Here is a 17,973-nt window from a genome sequence, read left to right on the forward strand (position 1 = left end):
AAGTCACTCCGAGGGCACATTGGTTGCAGGGAGTCAGAAGTTCTCTATCATGGCCCACTCTTCCACCACTCCAAGTCACTGCTGAGAGCCCAGGGACAGGACAGGGAGAACAGGGAGGTTTCCAGATGCAGCAAATGGGGCAGGGCCCTGAAAGGTAGGGGCAGGGGGCACACTTTAGACTCTTAGGGGTCCATAATACCCAAGAGGAGAAGACCAGGCTCTGTTTCTGGATTCTTCAGACGAAACAGAGGCTTAACCAGGACAGTAACTGGTTCAGAAGGTTAGAACCATCCAAAGGGTCTCCTGCCCAGTCCCAGTGGGAATCTACACCCAGGAGAGGAGGGCTAGTCCTGCAAGATTCACATCAGTTTAGTCCTCAGTGTAGAGCTCTCTGCCAGGCCCAATAGGGGAGAAGCTGGTGTCTGGGTATAGGGATCCAGGCTTTGAGGCTCTCTCATGCTGGAAGGAGAGACAGATGCCTCCACAAAGCAATGAAGCCATGTCTAAGACACCATGGGAGGAGACAATGAGAGCTGCCTAGAGGGCTTAGGAAGCTGTCCCAGAGAGATGACAGTTAAGCTGGGCCTTGGAGAGCCTTGCCAGGGACAAGCAAGGGGAGGAGAGCTGCCAGCATAGGGAACAGCCTGGGCCCAAGTCCAGTGCCATGAAAGGAAAGACCAGCGGCCGAGAGTATAGCAGTGTCAGGAAACTACAGGGCAGTGACTTGTAGGCCAGGAAGAGGAGTCGGAAGAGCCCCAAGGCTGTACCTGGCACGCAGTAGGCTCTCAAGCTCTGTCTTGAATGGATGATTGAATAGATGTTCCTGTTAGAAAGATCATTGCCCGTCAGGCACTCACAGGGGTCAGTGACTCTGTGGACCTCTAGAATTACAAACAAACTGGGTACATAAGTCACATTTTTTTTTCCTGAAGAAAAGTCGAGGCTTCTGCCAGATTCTATAGTAGAAGCTAGACTAGAGATTCACGAAGGTAAGGACCATGTCTGTTTTGTTCACTGACATATCCTGAGCCTCTAGCAGAGTGCCTGGCACACAGTTGATACTCAATGCAGATATGTTAGATTCAGAAATGAATTCTCAGAGGGCCTGTGGTCCAGAAAAGGTGGGGAGTGGCCAAGAGTGGGACAGAGGAGGGAGACTAGACGGGAAATGTGCAGGCAGGGAAAGAGGCACGACTCCCTGGGCAGACAACAAGAGGCCAGGGGTTGAGAAGCTGGGAGTCTGGTTGAGCCACAAGTGAGAGGGGAACACGGGAGGGAGAGAAAGGACTACAGCAGGTGGGGGAGAGGCCAGACTGGGCATTCAGAATCAGAAATGTCTGTGAGGCATCTCAGACGTGGTATCTAGTGTCTCTCTGGCAGTATGGGTCTGGAGCTCAGGTGAAAAAGCCATCATGTCTGGAGATGGAGACTTGGGGTCTCAGATTCTTAAAGCAACAGGAGAAGGTGAAGTCACCCACAGTTGGAAAGGGAAGAAAGAAAAGAGTGAGGCCCGGTCAGGCGCGGTGGCTCAAGCCTGTAATCCCAGCACTTTGGGAGGCTGAGACGGGCGGATCACGAGGTCAGGAGATCGAGACCATCCTGGCTAACACGGTGAAACCCCATCTCTACTAAAAAATACAAAAAACTAGCCGGGCGAGGTGGCGGGCGCCTGTAGTCCCAGCTACTCGGGAGGCTGAGGCAGGAGAATGGCGTAAACCCGGGAGGCGGAGCTTGCAGTGAACTGAGATCTGGCCACTGCACTCCAGCCTGGGTGACAGAGCAAGACTCTGTCTCAAAAAAAAAAAAAAAAAAAAGAAAAGAGTGAGGCCCAAAGTTCAGGAAAGTTCCAGCATTGATGGCAACTAAGAGACAGTGTCCAGACTCACAGCAGGACCAGAAGGAGCATCACAGGGCCTGGGGAGCAGGTGTTCCCATGCTGAGGCCATTGAGAGGCCTGGAGGCCTGAGCCAGGGAGTGCAGAGATAACTGCGGTTTCTCCAGGGCCACAGCCATCGAGAGGTTGGGATGTAAGTGAAAGGCAGATTCCAGCAGGGCAAAGAGTGAGTGGAGGATGACAGTGTGCAGTCAGTGGGCATGAGGCTAGCTCCCTCAGTGACTTCATATGGTGGTGGAGGGTGGAAGTGAGATGGGGCAACCGCTGGAGGACCAGGGGAGCAGCAGCATGGAGGGACAGCATTTGAGAAAAAAAGTCACGCGTGGGGAGAGAAAGTTGAAATTACCAGAGAAAGGAGTGACTTGGTGGTACCAGGGCTCTGCGGGTGTGTGTGTGTGTATGAGTGTGGGAATGTGTGGGAGGGAGAGGGAGTATGAGTATGTGACACCAGGTAGGGTGGGATGATGATAGGCAGGCTGTAGACATGTTTGGGAGTCATGAGGAGGGAATGGGGACTCTCTTGACTTTCGTCACTGCAGTGAAGGAGGGGAGAAGCCATCTTCTAGAAAGAAAGGATAGGAAGGAGACAGGACCCAACTGCCCCAGCTCCAAGAAGCCTGCCCATTCTCTTCAGCTTGGAGCCAGCCTTGGAAGTGCAGTGAGAAGGGGCAGGGTGGTCTCAGAGGGTGGGCTGGGTAGGCAGCCAGAGCTTCTTGACAATGCTGTAGACTAGGGACATATAGAACCCCCCACTCGCCACTGGCCATGGTGAGTTCCTTAGGAAGCGGCATTCTTTTAGCCACAAACCTTTGATCTAAGCCAAACCCTTCCTTAATTACATTCTGTTTTCTGCCAGCATCATTTTCTAGAATGATCAGTTCTACTTCTGCTCCCCATTCTTGGAAGGAGAATCAGAGAATTGGAAGTAACTCCCAGTCCCCTGACTCCTTCATCCTCTTTTATAGGTTCCAGAGTCTGAGGGCCAGAGGCGGGGCATGGACATCCAGCCCCACACGGCAAACCCAAGCAGCCAGCCAAGCCCAGGCCCTCTACCACTTTTTGTTGTGGGCAGGCTGGTGTGCTCTAAAACCATCCTAATTTGCATTTTGTGTGTGTGGTGGGGTGGTGAGGAGGAAAATGACAGCCAGGAAGAGAGTGGTTGTAAGCTGCCTGGAAGAGAGGGCAGAAAAGGTTTGGGAGCTCCTCGGTCAGAGAGGGAAGGCCACTAGGTCCCCAGAGCCAACAGAGCAGACATCAAGTAGAATGCCTGTTTAGCTGGCAGGCAGGGGTTTTCCCCCTTGCTTCTCCTTGAGAGGCAAGAGAGAGTGGTGGGTTGCCTTGGACTACCGGCTTCTCTGGTGCCAGAAGCCCCCTGCCTGACCCACCCAAGATGAAAGACAGGCCATCTCCCATAGCCTGGAGACTCAGGGAACTTCTCTAATTCACTTCCCTGGAGCAATGATTCAAGATTAAACACAATTCTCATGTTTTAGAGGGAAACCCTCTGAGGAACAGAGTTCTCCAGCACCAATCAAAGTGCTGCTCCCTTTCCCCTTACCTAGCTCTCTGACAAGTGACAGCTTGCAAGCTGAGAAACCAGCCCATCATGTGTGACCTCCCAGAGGCATTCTGGAATCAGGGTCTTTCACCAATGATTGCCAAATGATGGGGCTTTCAGATGCTGCAGCAGGTCTTTCAAGAAGTTTTAGGGGTGAGCAGGGTCTTCCACTGATCAAGCTGACTGTGACAGTCAAATTGCCTTCAACTATCCAGAGAAGTTAAAGGCTTAATTCTTGTCTGTGGTCTGCAAGACCCTGGGCCACCATGACCAGAGGGTCCCCGAGCTGTAGGAAGAAGGCTGGGAGTGGCAAGGAAGGAGAGTAAAGAGAGGGGCTGGGACTGGTTCCATGGGCGAATCTGGGGGCACAGCCCTGGCCTCTGCCCAGTTCAGGCTCCTCCTTCTTGAGAGGAGGGAAGGCAGCCGGTTGGACAGAGGACAGGCTGGATATTGCTTACCTGCCGTTGCCATATTTGATGCGAATGTCTCGGCTGCGGTTGAGCTCCTTGCCGTCCTTGAACCAACGGTAGGAAGGTTGGGGATTACCGGCTGCTGCCTCACACTTCAGCGATTGCTTCTCACCCACCTGTCCCGTCTGGCTCTTCATCTTCTTCAACTTGGGCCGGGTGGCTGTGGGGTACAAGGCAGGTAGATGAGCATGGTGGTGGCAGGGGCAGTGCCAAGCATGAGTAGTAGACAGTAAGGGCCACTGTTTTTGGGCTGGAACTGGGGAAGGGAGGGGTGATCCTGAGAGCCACCCTTCCTGGTGTCATTTCCTAGTTCAATTCAATAAGCATTTACAGTGAGTCTGTCATGACATCAACGTAGTTATAACTAATGGAGAGTTTCCTTCATGCCTTGAATGGTATGAAGCTTGACATTAGCTTATGAAACCTTCACGATAACCCCATGAGTTCACAGCAATGGTTAAACCCACTTACAGATGGGGAAACGGAGGCTCAGAATGGTGAAGTCACTTCCCTAAGGGCAGATGATGGAACTGGGATTCAAACCCAGATCTCCTTGACATTGGTGCTCAAGATCTAAAATCATGGGTAACAAGCCATGGGGCTGTACTGGTGGGCTGAGGCCCAATCACGGATGCAAAGCTGCAAATGCCAGGCTGAGAGGCTGTCCCCATTTTTCTTAAATGCCATTCTATCTCCACATGCTCCAGTCTCCCATGCTTCACTTCCTTGCTCCTCCCCCCACCACCAAGAAACAAAACAAAACACACACACACACACACACACACACACACACCCCAAAAGAGAAAGTACCCTGTTCTTAGGAAGGTGAGGCCAAGCCAGTGCTCGTGCTGAGGTGTCTAACAATTTCCAGTGGGATAGTCTCTTAAAGGATACACAAAGCCTTCATGCAGGTTCTCGTTTGGTCCCTGAGCTCTGTAAGGCAGTGTCATACTGACATTGATGGTGCAGATGAGACTCAGAGAGGTGAAGAAACTTGCCTGAAGCCACATAGCCAGGCAGCCACAGAGCTGGGACCAAAGCTCAGGTATCAAGATTTGCCACGTGTTAGGTTGGTAGCAGGATGGTGTCTGATTTTGTGGTCTCATCTCTCTCTGTGAGATGGTTAAAAGCCTTCCAGTAGCAGAAGGGAGGGTCTGTTGGAGCCAGGGAGTTGTCTGGGAACTGACTGGCTCTGTCTCAGCCACTGGTCCTTTCCCTGGCAGCTCAGAGCGCTGACAATGGGCCAGAGCTGGCTCTGGAGAAAGGCAGGCAAGAGGGCCTGGCTAGAACAGGGTCCCCTCATTGAACTTCACCCTGAGCTGCTGCATATATGCAGGAGTAGATGAGAGGGGCGCAGGGCACAGAGGAAGCACAGAAAGGAAGCCTTTAAAAATGTATGACGTAGGCTTATGCAATGATTCTCGTAAAATAATTTTGTTCATTTTAGAAAAGTAAAAAATACGGAAGGTTGAAAAAAGAAGAAAACAAAACCATCCCTTGTCTCCATACTCACAAATAACACCTCCCCCATTTTTAAACAAAATGGAATCAATGCCATTTGTGGACAATAATAACAATAATGGCTAACCTTTGTGAAATGCTCTCTATGTGCCAGGCTCTATGTATTCTTTCCTTTAATGAAACAACGTAACCCTTTTGCCTGGGTGTTAAATATTAATAATAGCATTTCCCAAAGTGAATTCTATAAGCAGGAGTATCTGGAGAGATGAAAACAGATATTACTTGAGAAGAGGGTTCCATGGGAAAATGGGTTTGGAGAGCATGTGGGTTAAGCATAGTTAAAGAAGTATCTATCAACTTCAGTATCGTTCTCTAAGTGAGGGCCTTGAAACCATTTTTCTTGGAACTCTTAGTAGCATTTCAAGGAAATAAAAGTTATGTGGAATAAATTCTATAACTTATATGTGTATTTATTTGTGCGTATATATACATTTTGACAACGATTCCATTGACAAAATATATATATACACACACACACACATATATTTTGACAGATATTAACATGATTCAAAATTCAAGAAGTGAAAAGGGGTATATGGCTTAAAAAACAAGTCTCGGCTGGGCACAGGCTCAAGCCTGTAATCCCAGCACTTTGGGAGGCCAAGACGGGCGGATCATGAGGTCAGGAGATCGAGACCATCCTGGCTAACACGGTGAAACCCCATCTCTACTAAAAAATACAAAAAACTAGCCGGGCAAGGTGGCAGGCGCCTGTAGTCCCAGCTACTCGGGAGGCTGAGGCAGGAGAATGGCGTAAACCCGGGAGGCGGAGGTTGCAGTGAGCTGAGATCCGGCCACTGCGCTCCAGCCTGGGTGACAGAGCGAGACTCCATCTCAAAAAAAAAACAAACAAACAAGTCTCTCTCTAACTTCTGGCCACAACCACACAGTTGTCTTTCTAGGAGATAATCATTCTTATCGGTTCCTTTGACCTCCTTTCAGAAATCTTTTATGCATATACATATCCTGCCCCTGCCCCGAGTATTCACACACTCAGTTTTTCTTACAGCATCATTTTTCATGGTTGCATAATGTTCCTGTATGGGTGTATCATAACTTATGTAACTGATTCCTGTGTGGAACATTTAGCATGTCCCCCTCCACCTTCCCATTACAAACAACCCCAAAAGAACATCCTTGCAGCTTTATCTTTGCACACACCCCATGTATACTGCTGTATGGGGGAGGATGGCTCTAGACTAAGGCTGTCTGGCTTTCAGTCCAGACTTTGCTACTTGTTAGATTTGTGTCCTCAAGAATTAACTTCATTCATTTGCGCCTCAACTTCCTCAGCTGTAAAATACAGGAGATAAATAATAGCTCTTACCTCTTGGGATGATGACTTGTGAGGATTATATGAGACAATGCATGTAGAGCCTGGCACATAGAGAGCATTTAACAAAGGTTAGCTATTATTATTATTATTCACAATTATTTCCTAAGGCGATCTTCCTAAAAGTGGAATTGCTGCGTCAGAGGGTACGCAATCTTCTTCAGCTTTGTATATTGCCAAATTGCCCTTTGGAAAGGTTGCACCAATTTGTGCTCCCCCCACTGAATGACAGTGCCTGTTTTTTCCACACCCTCACCAACACGAGGTATTATCATGTCTTTAATCTTTGCCAATTAGCTAGGCAAAAGATAACGTCTCTTTGTTGTTTTAATTTGCATTTATTTGATTACTGATGAGGCTGAACATTTTTCATAAGTGTATTGGCCCATTGTATTTCTTCTTTTTGAATTGCCTGTTCATGCATGCAGTCTGTTTTTCTATTGAGTACTCATCCTAGTGACTTGTAAGAGCTTTTTATAAATATTAAGGCTATTAATCTTTTGCTACAAAGTTTTTTCCCCTCAGTTACCTGCTTTTTCATATTGCTGGTTTTTCTTCTTCTTTTTCGTTTCTTTTCTTTCTTTTCTTTTTTTTTTTTTTGTGGCACCCAGAGATTCTATGTGCATCAATCTATCAATCTGTTGGACTTTTTGGAACTTCATTATTCTAAGTGTGACTGAAATCTTGCCTTATCTTCCTTCCCTTACCCACCTCCCTCCCTCCTGCATCTGCTCTGGAGTCTCTAGTCATTGCTTACGTTAGGTCTTAACCCTGGAGGCTAATCAGAATCACATGAGAAGCTTTACAAGTCAGGTACCTGGGACATATCCTAGGCATTCTGAAGCAGAAGCTGTGAGTGTGAGTTCGGGTTGTGGGTTCTAAAGGGCTCTTCAGGTGTGTTCCTTTATTTTTGGAAATGTAACATACATTCAGGAAAGTGCACATAAGTGTATAGCTCAATGACTGGTTACAGACTGAACACATATGCACAAGTGACTTTGCACTAAGATTGGGTTGACACCTGGTGATGATCTAACCTCTTGGTTAAGTGGTGACCTCCAACTAGTCCCTTCCCCTTTCTTGTGAACTGGGGACACAACACAGAGAGCTCTTCTCGGGTGCTAAACTGTCCCCTTACCACACTTGGAGTGTGTTGACTTTTCTTGCAACTCAGAGACAAGGGAACCGCCTGTCCCCACCACCACGAGCCACTTTCCTCCCAACAAGACGGGGCGATGGGGGAGGGAGGATGGTGGTGGCAGCTGGTGGGAGGAAGCAGGGGTTACTCTACCACTTTGGTTCCTGACATGAGTTCCAGTGCTATATTATGCACTTAGCCTGTGGCCACTGCTTAGTGGTGATGGTGATGGGCTAGGGGGATGTGTTACAGAGAGACTATTCCCAGAAACAGTAGGCAATGCCCTAACTCAGAGGGCCTGAGGAACTGAGAACTCCAAAGTAATCGCTGGCCACCGATGGAAAACACAGGACCGCATTTCAGATCACTGGGAGCCCACTCCAGCTAGTGAGAACCTTGTGTGACTCAGTAGCAATTTCTGGATAGTCCACTCACTTCAGAACAACCTTATCTAGTTCACCTGTTCCTTATTCATTTATTCAGTTCATTCCAAATGAATTCATTCATTCATTCATTCATTCATTCATTCAACCATACCAAGAGATAAGCATCCTACTGTTAGGGAGCCTGAATTTTAGTGAGGGGGAAAATAAGCAAAACATCAACAGGAAATATGACACAGTAAAAAAAAAAAAAAGCAGCTGGATAAAGGCCCTAAGGTGGGAATGAGCTTGATGAGTTCATGGGGCCAAAAGAGGCCTATGTGGCTGGAAGATAATAGAAGATGGACAGGGTGTGAGGGGAGCTTGGGGAGGTAGGCAGGGCCCAGGTTGACATGGGGCTGTGCAAGCCAGGATGAGAAGGCCAGATTTGTTTTGTATATTAAAAATAAAAAACCAACTTTTTATGTGCCTACTAGAAATTTTAAAATTACATATGTGGATTGCATTATATTTCTATTGGACAGCCCTGGTTTAAAGGATGACAACATAAAAATAACCATACATTTGAATCATGCTATGTTCTTTACAAAGAGTTTTCTTTTATAGCTCTTAACGGTTCCTCAGAATCATCTGTGATGCTAAAAGCCATGCCTCCTGCTCTAGCAGCTGCGAGTCCTGGTCTTTGCTCACAGAAATCCTAGTTTGCAGTGATTTGAAAGTTGAAAGCCAGGGTCGGGCAAACCTTGTAGGAAAGTTCCTTGGGGTCAGGGGGCAGTGGCAGCAGCTCAGGTAGCAGGAAAGAGAAGAATATACACCAGATGGCCTTGGAACAATGTCCTCCGCACCCACACTCCTGGGCCTAGAGCCCTGCCAGGTTTTCTGTGGCAAAGATTGAGGTGACCTCCCCAAGATGGCCCTGGATTGGTTTTGTAGGTGTGCTGGGAAGGCATTAGAGGCTTATAAGTTAGGGGATGACCTGATCTTACTTTCTGCATTTTAAGCTCTTCCTTATCCTGAGCCACCATCCTTTATCTATGCATCCTCTAGCCATCAGTTCTAGTACCAGCCCCTGGGGTCATGTGGGATAAGGCTGAGGGGCTGTTCGCATAGCAGACATTTGTGCATCCAGAGACAGCTCTCATGGGACCTCAGACATGACTGGGCTAGATCAGCCCCTCACCTAGACACCCTCTCTGAGCTAGGTCTGGTATTGCCTGTGTCTCTTTTACAGCCCAGGGCCCAGAATACAATGCTAGTGTATGGGTATAGAGACCATCACACCATGTCTCAAGAATGTCTTGGGGCCAGAGCTGAACCAAGCAGAGGAACAGGCTTCCTGGGATGCATGGGATCTGTCAAGGAAAGAACTGAAGCAATGCAGTCGGCAGGCATTTATCCCACATTCAGTCGACACTCTAATCCCTACTGCTGCTCCTTCTCCACAGATGGAGGGGTAGGCAGTAAGCCGATGGACTACTTGGGCCCTTGAGTATTGAGCACCTCTCCTTTCCCCTGTTTACTGAATGCCTACTATGAGCCAAGTTCTGTGTTTGGCCCTAGACAGAAATGATCCAGCTGTATATGGAGTAACCACCCCCTACTCCCCAAAGAGTTTAACTTGTCCCCTTCTGTTGTTGTTTTGTTACACAAGAAATTTTTGTTGTGAAAAAATTATACAAGTAAGGAAAAAGAAAAACACATTTAAATCAATTCAATTACCAACAGAGAGAAAGCCACTGTAGGCATTTTCAAATGTCTCTCAAAAGACTTTTCTCTCCAAAATGCTTTTCTCAGTCAATATACATTTGAAACATTTTTTCCAAGTCTAGAATCATTTCAATAGCTGCATAATATTTCATTGTTCAGATGAGCATATCAGGTTGTCTCCAATGTTCTGCTAATAATAACGATATTGCAATGAATTTCTCCATAAATTCAGCTTTGTGGCTGAAGGGAGGAGCAGCAGTCCTGGGGTTTATGCATATTTTCTCATGCAGAAAGGGGACCCTCAAAGGTCCAGCACACAGGAGAGTGGACAGATGAGAGGCACCCAGCGAAAGCAAGAGGAAGTTCTGTGTGCACAAGAAGGGGGAGAAAGTTCCCACCACTCTGCACGCATGGCCATTACTGACACCCTGATCCCCGCAGCAGCTCCTTCCCTAGCGATGAAAGGGGCAGGTGGCAAGCTGATGGCCTAGGCGGCTCTTTGGGTATTGGGCAGCTCTTCCTTCCCCTAAGGTTTCTTCCTCAGACTAAGCCCCCTCTGCTGAGCTCCCATACTCCTTGGGTTTTGGGGGAAGCCCAGAGGCTACTTCATCCAGTCCTCTTCCCCCTGGGACAAGGGTTCACTGGAGTTGAGGTGTGGGGATGTGGGGAGATCTCCCTTGGCAGCTTTATAAGAACAAGAGGAAGCTCTCTCAAGGATGGCCCAGGCCTCCACATAAAGATTTTCCTCCAGGATGGGCTCCATAAAACCTTAGGACACCTCCCCATGGTTGCCATGAGTTGGGCCACAGGGTATCCGGTGGCTTCTGCTTCCTATCTCCTGGTGCCAAGCCAGGGCATCTGGCCTGTATCTGTTTGACAGGCCATCCCCAGAAAGCACCTCATTAAAGATAGCGACAACAGCAACAACAACCAGGATCGCTCCCTTCCCACATCCCAGCCCCGGGGCCAGGAGGTGCCGCTGCTGCCAGCAGCTTAACCTCATTCCTCTCGGCAGTGGGCGGTGGGTGCGGAGCCTACCCAGATCTGAGAGCAAGACAGACGCTCAGGACATGGCTGGGCAACCCAGCCAGGGAGGACCTGGCTCTGCCTCCCTCCTGGCATCCAGCGGGTAGGGGCAGCAGGCTCTTAAAAGGGTTAATGATCCTCACCTCATGACTAAGGCTGAGCAGTTCCCTTTGCAGGGCAACACCTGGAGACAATGTGGCCAGCCTGCCTGGCATCAAAGTTTCTCACTGTCCTGCTGCTGGCCAGCTGCGGGTCAGCCCCCTTCCCACCCCTCTCCCACCCACAAAGTGACTGCAACCTATTGGAGGTTAATTACAGACTCCAAGTTCAAATGAGAAAGAAAAAAAAAAACCCCACTAAACTAAAAACACAGCTGGTTTAAGTGGGCATAGATGGCCTAGGCAGCCAGGCATCCTACCCATGGCTTGCAGAAGAGCCATTTCACACTCACAGGACAGGCTCCCAAAGGGAGTGTATGCCCAGCTGGGCTGCTTGGCTTTTCCTCAGCCACCTAGGCCCAGCCCAGTGCTTGGGCTAGGTTTGCCCTCTTTTTACATCTATCCAACAAATACCCACATGCAACAGTCCCTATGACGTACGAGGCACTTACCAGTCACCATGGATTTGGTGCCAAACGAGATATGGCCCTGGCCTCGGGTTGGTCTCTGCCTCCTGTTTAGGGCTCCTACAAAGGCCGATCCTCAAAGAGGACCACCTTCCCTGCACCAGTGAAAACCAGCCTAGACCTGATGGGCTTTCAGCTCAGTAGCCCAGGTGCCTGGCACCTCAGCTGCAAGGTGGAGAAGAGGGGCCAGGCCAGCTGGGACGAGAACTAAAGAGAGGGGGCAGACGCTGCACCAGGAGGGCAGGTAAAGAAGAAGGGGAAGGGAGGAGGAGGAGACAAAACTTGGCAGCACCAAGACCAACAGAAATGATTCCTGCCTTAAAGCTTCACCTGCCCATCCAGAAGCACCCATCCACTGACACCCAACCTGCAGTGTGAGGGCAGGTATGCACAGGCCCAGGCCTGACCACCAGGGACAACACTACTCCCACCCACAGGCCCCTCTGCCAGGAGCCAAGCGTCCTGAGAGAAACACTGGCCTCCTCAGGGATCTGCAACGCCAGGGAGAGATGCCTTGACCCCAGAGTCATGCAGGTCCACGCCACAGTGCTCCACCCAGCGCAGGACTGGGATACAGGCACATGAGTAGCAGAGAGGGGAGATGAGGGGGTTGTCATCTATGTCTGGGAGAGATGGCACAGGTTCACAGAGCAGGGCAGCAGTTGCTGGGGTAGGCATAGGGATACTCAACACAGACGCCTCAGTCTCCCTGGGTTCTTAGCAGTGCTTGCGGCACAGGCCACAGACACCTAGAGCTGGCACAGATGAGGCACAGAGGAAGCAGAGCAGAACAGGGGAAAGAGAGGCAGCTGAGGACACAGCAATCCAGGTCTTTGTCCCAGTCTCCCAATTTCTCAGCTGTCTGCCCTTAGGTAAGTAGTTTAGCCTCTCTGGGCCTCAGTTGACTTATTTATAAACTAAGCTCTGTCTATTTTAGAGGAATGGAGCAAGAGAAAGCTCTCTATGGAGGGATGGAAGGCCTCTGACCATTATCATCTTTTCAGCTGCTGAGGGCGGAGGTCGGGGACAAAGCAGAGATGACAGTTCTAGAAAACTGTTACCATGTACCCAAACTCTGTTTAATCTCTCTACTGGGGAAAGCTGGGCTCTGGGCCAAAGTCTTGGGCCCTGGCCCAGGAGAACCCTCTGTGGAAAGGGCCTGCTGTAGGTGGACTAGGCCGTCTCTTGCTCGGGGAATTCAGAAAGGGCCAAGAAGGGGATCCCAGAGCCCCATCCTCTTTGGGGTGGGCCTGCACTTCCTGCCTCCTTGGCCTGACTGGAGAAAGTTGTTTCTGAAGCTCTGAGTCTTGGGGAAGTGTAGCAGGGGTTGGGGAAAGGGGGAGGCACGTTGTACATGCAGAAAAGACTGGCTTCTCAAACTGGGATACATGCAAAGCCACAGGATGATCTCAGGGGCTCTTTCTGAGGGTCTGCCAAGCTTATTAATAAGGAAAAGCAGCACCTTTGCATCAGAACAAACAGACATATGGTAGAGAAGAGTGTTAAGTTCATGTGGATTTTTAAGATAAAATAAAAGTATAAGGTTTTGAAGAAATGCTGGGTTTCAGGAGAAAAGTCTTAGCAGGCCTGATGCAGAGCAGGAACAGGCTCACGTGCTCACCATGGATGCAGGGTGCCCAGGCTGCCAGAGGCCCTGTCTACGTCTTCAAATTCAACTGCAAGCAGGAAAGTCCCAGCTTAGGCACGTTGGGAGCTTGGGAAGGCTGAAATGTGGTCCTTGTGGTCCAGGCTAGTGAGGGCAAGGGGGCTGGAAAGAACCCCAAAATGAACACCTTCCTCCCTGGGTATTTAGTCATTAGGTTAAATATAACATGCGGAAAACCAGTTTCTCCATCTTCTCTTCCAAGATTGCTCCTTCTCCTGGATTCCCTTTTTCAGTCACTTCGTTATCTGTGACAACCCTGTGTCTCCCTTAACTTTCCCCAAAGGCTGAGTCAATTTGGCTTCTACCATGCCTCTTATCCTCATAACTCTCCATCATCTGCCAGGCCCTGGCTCAGGCCATACTTCTCCCCAACCCCCAGTACCACGACAAGAACAGTGTACATTTGGCAGTTGCACCTCAATGTGCCTCACGGCCATTCAGAAACCTTCCTTGGCTCTGTGATGTCTGTAGAGAAAGGCCGCCCACCTTCCTTACCTGGTAGCCAGGGCCCTCGGGGGATGTTTGCTGGGTCAGTGAATGGGTCTCCTTCCCAAACTTGCCCCTCTACATTCCCCTACCACTTCCCTTCAGGAATCATATATTCCAGGCAAACCAAATCACTAGTTGCTCCCCAAACATGCCCATGCCTATTCTGCCCTGCCTCCATGCCCTCTGCTCCTGCTTCCCCTAAATGCCATCCCTCACACAGGAAGCCAAGTTGAGAGGGTCAGACATGCAGGCTGTGGGGTCAGACGGATGCCACTGTGCATTCTGGTTCTGCCCAGCACTTGTATAACTAGGCAAGTTACTTAAACTCTCTGAGCCTTCATTTCCTTGTCTGTGAAACAGGGACAATCTCATCCACTTTTAAGATTGTGGAGACAATTAAATGAGGGTAATGTATGTCAAGAAGTTTGCACAGTGCCTGAAACAGAGATAGCTTAATAACCGGCAGCTCTTATTCATCTAAATCCCTCAAGATCTCAGATGCCACCACCTTCACTAATCCACCCAGCTAGAAGCACTCTCTGCCTCACAGACTCCCTGAGCCTTTCACATGCTCTTCTCGCTCTTCACGGGGCTTCTCACCTTGCAGAAAATCAGGTTCTTATCTTTCTAGACTGTGAGGAGCTGGTAGGGGTGTGTGCTGCAGAATCGCCGTTTCCTGGTGTCTGCCACTGGGTAGGTCTTCACTGATCACAGGCCAAGAAAATGAATTAATGATGTAAAGGCTGGACTGTGACTGATGGGTGCCTCAGAGCGGCCCAGATCAAGACTGCTGCGAGCACTCACTGGAGGGTGGGGTCCATCGACAGGTAATCCCAGAGCCCTTTCCCACCCAACACTCCTCCTCAACTCACCCCTCTCCCTCCCCGTCAGCCCAAACAGGCATCTGCCCTAGAATGGCAGAGCAGATGATGAAGTTGGGGCCCTGACTGAAAGACAAATCTTGATCAGCCTACCACTGCCCAACCATTAAGGGGCTCCAGCCTGGGCAGGAAGCTCAACTGGGGCAGCCTCCTTCCATGAGACTGACCCTCTTCAAACAGGAGTGGCCAGTTAGGTCTTCACATACAGGGGTGAAATAACTTGAGAATGTCCTTTTTTTTTTTTTTTTTGAGACGGAGTCTCGCTCTGCCGCCCAGGCTGGAGTGCAGTGGCCGGATCTCAGCTCACTGCAAGCTCCGCCTCCCGGGTTCACGCCATTCTCCTGCCTCAGCCTCCTGAGTAGCTGGGACTACAGGCACCCGCCACCTCACCCGGCTAGTTTTTTGTATTTTTCAATAGAGACGGGGTTACACTGTGTTAGCCAGGATGGTCTCGATCTACTGACCTTGTGATCCGCCCGTCTCGGCCTCCCAAAGTGCTGGGATTACAGGCTTGAGCCACCGCGCCCGGCCGAGAATGTCCTTATTCATGTGTTCGTTCAAGAATGGATCGAGCACTGAGCACATTTTGACTGCTAAGGGTCAAGGTGATGTGGCTTTGGCCCTGGGGGAGATTCTAGCTGAGCAATGTGCTCCTCACCTTGGGGACCAGGGAGCCCTGCGGAGGAAACAAAGCCTATGCTGGGCCTGCAGGATGAGCAACAGTTGGCTAAGAGAGAACATGTGCCAGGCAAAGTGAACGGCAGGTTCACAGGAATAAGGCCGGAAGGAACCACGATGTACTTACGGAACTGAGAGGAATCCATCTGCACCGCAGGCATGAGTGGTGAGACCCAGGCTGCAGTGGCTGGTTGCGGGGAGCAGGCTGCTGCCCTCATTCTTGCCCTATAGGGCCAAGTCCTTTGCCTTGGTGTGTGGACTTCCCTCTCTGGGCCTCAGTTTCTCCATCTTCACAGTGAAGGGAGTGAACTATGAGTTCAGATCCAGACCTCACCTGACTGCACGAGAAGTCACAGCTCCTTTGCCAGGTCCAAACTCCCAGAATCCTCCCAAAGTGTCTGCAGCTGGCAAGCTATCCTGGGGCAAAGCCTGTGGCCTCCTCTACTCACCCATCACCACACGCACATCCTGACGGTTCAGCTGGGGCTACTGCAGGAGCTCCTGACTGTGCCCTCCCTTTTCCCATCCTTTCACAAACCTGGGGTGGCTATGATGTCTAAAGAGCAGCTTGGACTAGGTCACTCTCCTGCTCAGAACCCTTAATTCCCTGCTGATTCAGGTAAGTCCAAACTCACTAGCCTGGCACTCAGAAAATCCATTGTTTGGCAGTATACCTTCTGGAGTATGCCTTATTTCCCCAAATATCCTGTTTCCCAGCCTCCACACCTGCTTAAGTGACTTCCTCAATCTGGGCACCTAGCCCCTTTGCCAAAGTCCTTCTCATGCTCCAAAGTCTGCCTCAACCCCACCTCCTCCTCCACGAAGCCTCCTCAGATTCCTCTGGTAGAGTTAGTCTCTTCTATCTGTTCTGGGCCATCTCTTGCCAGGGTCAGCCTTGCAATTGGAATTAGGTCTGTTCATGTCTATCTTGTCCTGCCAGGTGAAAGGATCTCAGCCAGCACTGCAGACCCCAAGCCTCATGCCTGACACTGAGGAGCTTGGTGAACACCTATGGAACTGACAGGCCCTCTACAGGGCTCTGCTCCAGGGGGCTGGGCCACCCAGCTCAATCAGTTGTTCTTAAACATGAGCGTGCATCATAATAAATGGTAGGTGGGAGTGGGGCTTGGTAAAATGCACATACTGGCCCCCATCCCCATAGTTACTGATTCAGTAGGTCAGGGGTAGGTCCCAAGAAATTGTACTTCTAGCAAGTCCCCAGTTTGTGCTTTAAATCAAGTTCCCATTAAATGTTCACCTTTTGCACAAGGGGCTCCATGATTCTGATGCTAGATCTAGCTGGACCCTAGACCTCTAGCTGGGTTTCTGGCTAGGCCATTTGACCACAATAAACCACTATCTTCTCAGGAGCTCCTGCCTATTTGTGCAGCCTCAAGGCCTCCGCGCTACCCTCCTGTCAGTGTCCATGGTTCCTGTTCACAGCTTACTGCCACAGTCACACTGCAAGCTCCTTGTGAGGGCAGGAACTCAATCCACTTATCTTTGTATCCTCTAAACCCCACCTAAGGAAGTAGATAACTGACCAGTTGATCTGATGGGGAGGGCCTGCTCCAAGTGGACCAACAGAGATCCTCTGCCTCTCCCTGGTTTTTGTTGAGGGGCATGGAAGAACCCAGAGCCCGGTGGACTGTGCATGACTGAGGCAGGGCAGGGGGCAGACTTGAACTTAAGATCCCATCCTGGCACTAATTCATGCTTAATCATGGGACTTTCTCTGCCCCAGTTTTCTCATCTGTAAAGTGAGGATGATAAAATAATACGTATACTTTATAGTATCAGTACTGGCATGTAGTGAGTGCTTAGTAAATGAGAGCTGCCTCCTTGTCTCCCATGAAAGTTGGTAATGGATATGTTTCTACTTCTAAGAAGTCCCTTTTCTTTCCCTGGAAAGTTCCTATTCACCATTCAGGCTCAGCTCCAATGTCATCTCCTCTGTGAAGTCCTCCCTACACCGCCCTAGGAGAACAAATCATTCCTCTCCTCACCAGATGTTGCACATCTATTTCTGGCCTTACCCTCAGCTCTGATCATAGGTAGCTGTATAAGGATTTGTCTCTCTGAGCTTCCTGAAGGCAGGGCCTGTTGTTTATTCACATAATAGAAGCTCAGTTAATGCTTACAGAATTGAATACACAAAGGTGAATGAACATACATGTAGTTTATGTAGTTTATGTAGTTACCATGTGGCCAGAGCCTGGAAGTCTCGATGAGAGGATGGCTAGGCTGGAGGAAGATTGGGAAAATGGGCTGCTACTTGCTTCCCACCAAGTTAAAAGGGTGTGCTACTGGCTCAGAAATGGTGGGAAAATACAATGAGAACATGGTTCCAATGGGGCCCAGGTCTTATGCTTTGGCAATGCTTTGCCAGAGGTTATTTTTTTTTCCTAAGCCCCTCTTCCATATAGTAACAGTCCTTCAGGCCAGCCTGGTGGGCTAGAGAACAGAGGAGGGCTAGTGGAGTAAGTGGGGCTGACCAGGCATGGGTAGCAACTGGGAAACCAACCCCAAGGCCAGGGCTAGGGCCTGCCCAGGCTGGGCCAGCACCTTTTCTTCCATGTATCTTCACTTTGGTACTGCCCTAAT

At 49.7% G+C, this 17,973-nt stretch overlaps 1 protein-coding gene across 1 annotated transcript in view; it reads right to left on the minus strand.

Moving 5' to 3' along the window:
- NRG2 (neuregulin 2) overlaps positions 1 to 17,973 on the minus strand; it is a 267,820-nt gene that overhangs the window by 36,894 nt on the left and 212,953 nt on the right. Inside the window, exon 3 of the mRNA XM_030927679.1 lies at positions 3,911 to 4,082. Coding sequence (XP_030783539.1) covers positions 3,911 to 4,082 — 172 coding nt within the window. The remainder of the gene's footprint in view (positions 1 to 3,910; positions 4,083 to 17,973) is intronic.

This window comes from Rhinopithecus roxellana, chromosome 3 (genome assembly GCF_007565055.1).
Source record: "Rhinopithecus roxellana isolate Shanxi Qingling chromosome 3, ASM756505v1, whole genome shotgun sequence".
NCBI classification, from domain to species: Eukaryota; Metazoa; Chordata; class Mammalia; order Primates; family Cercopithecidae; genus Rhinopithecus; species Rhinopithecus roxellana.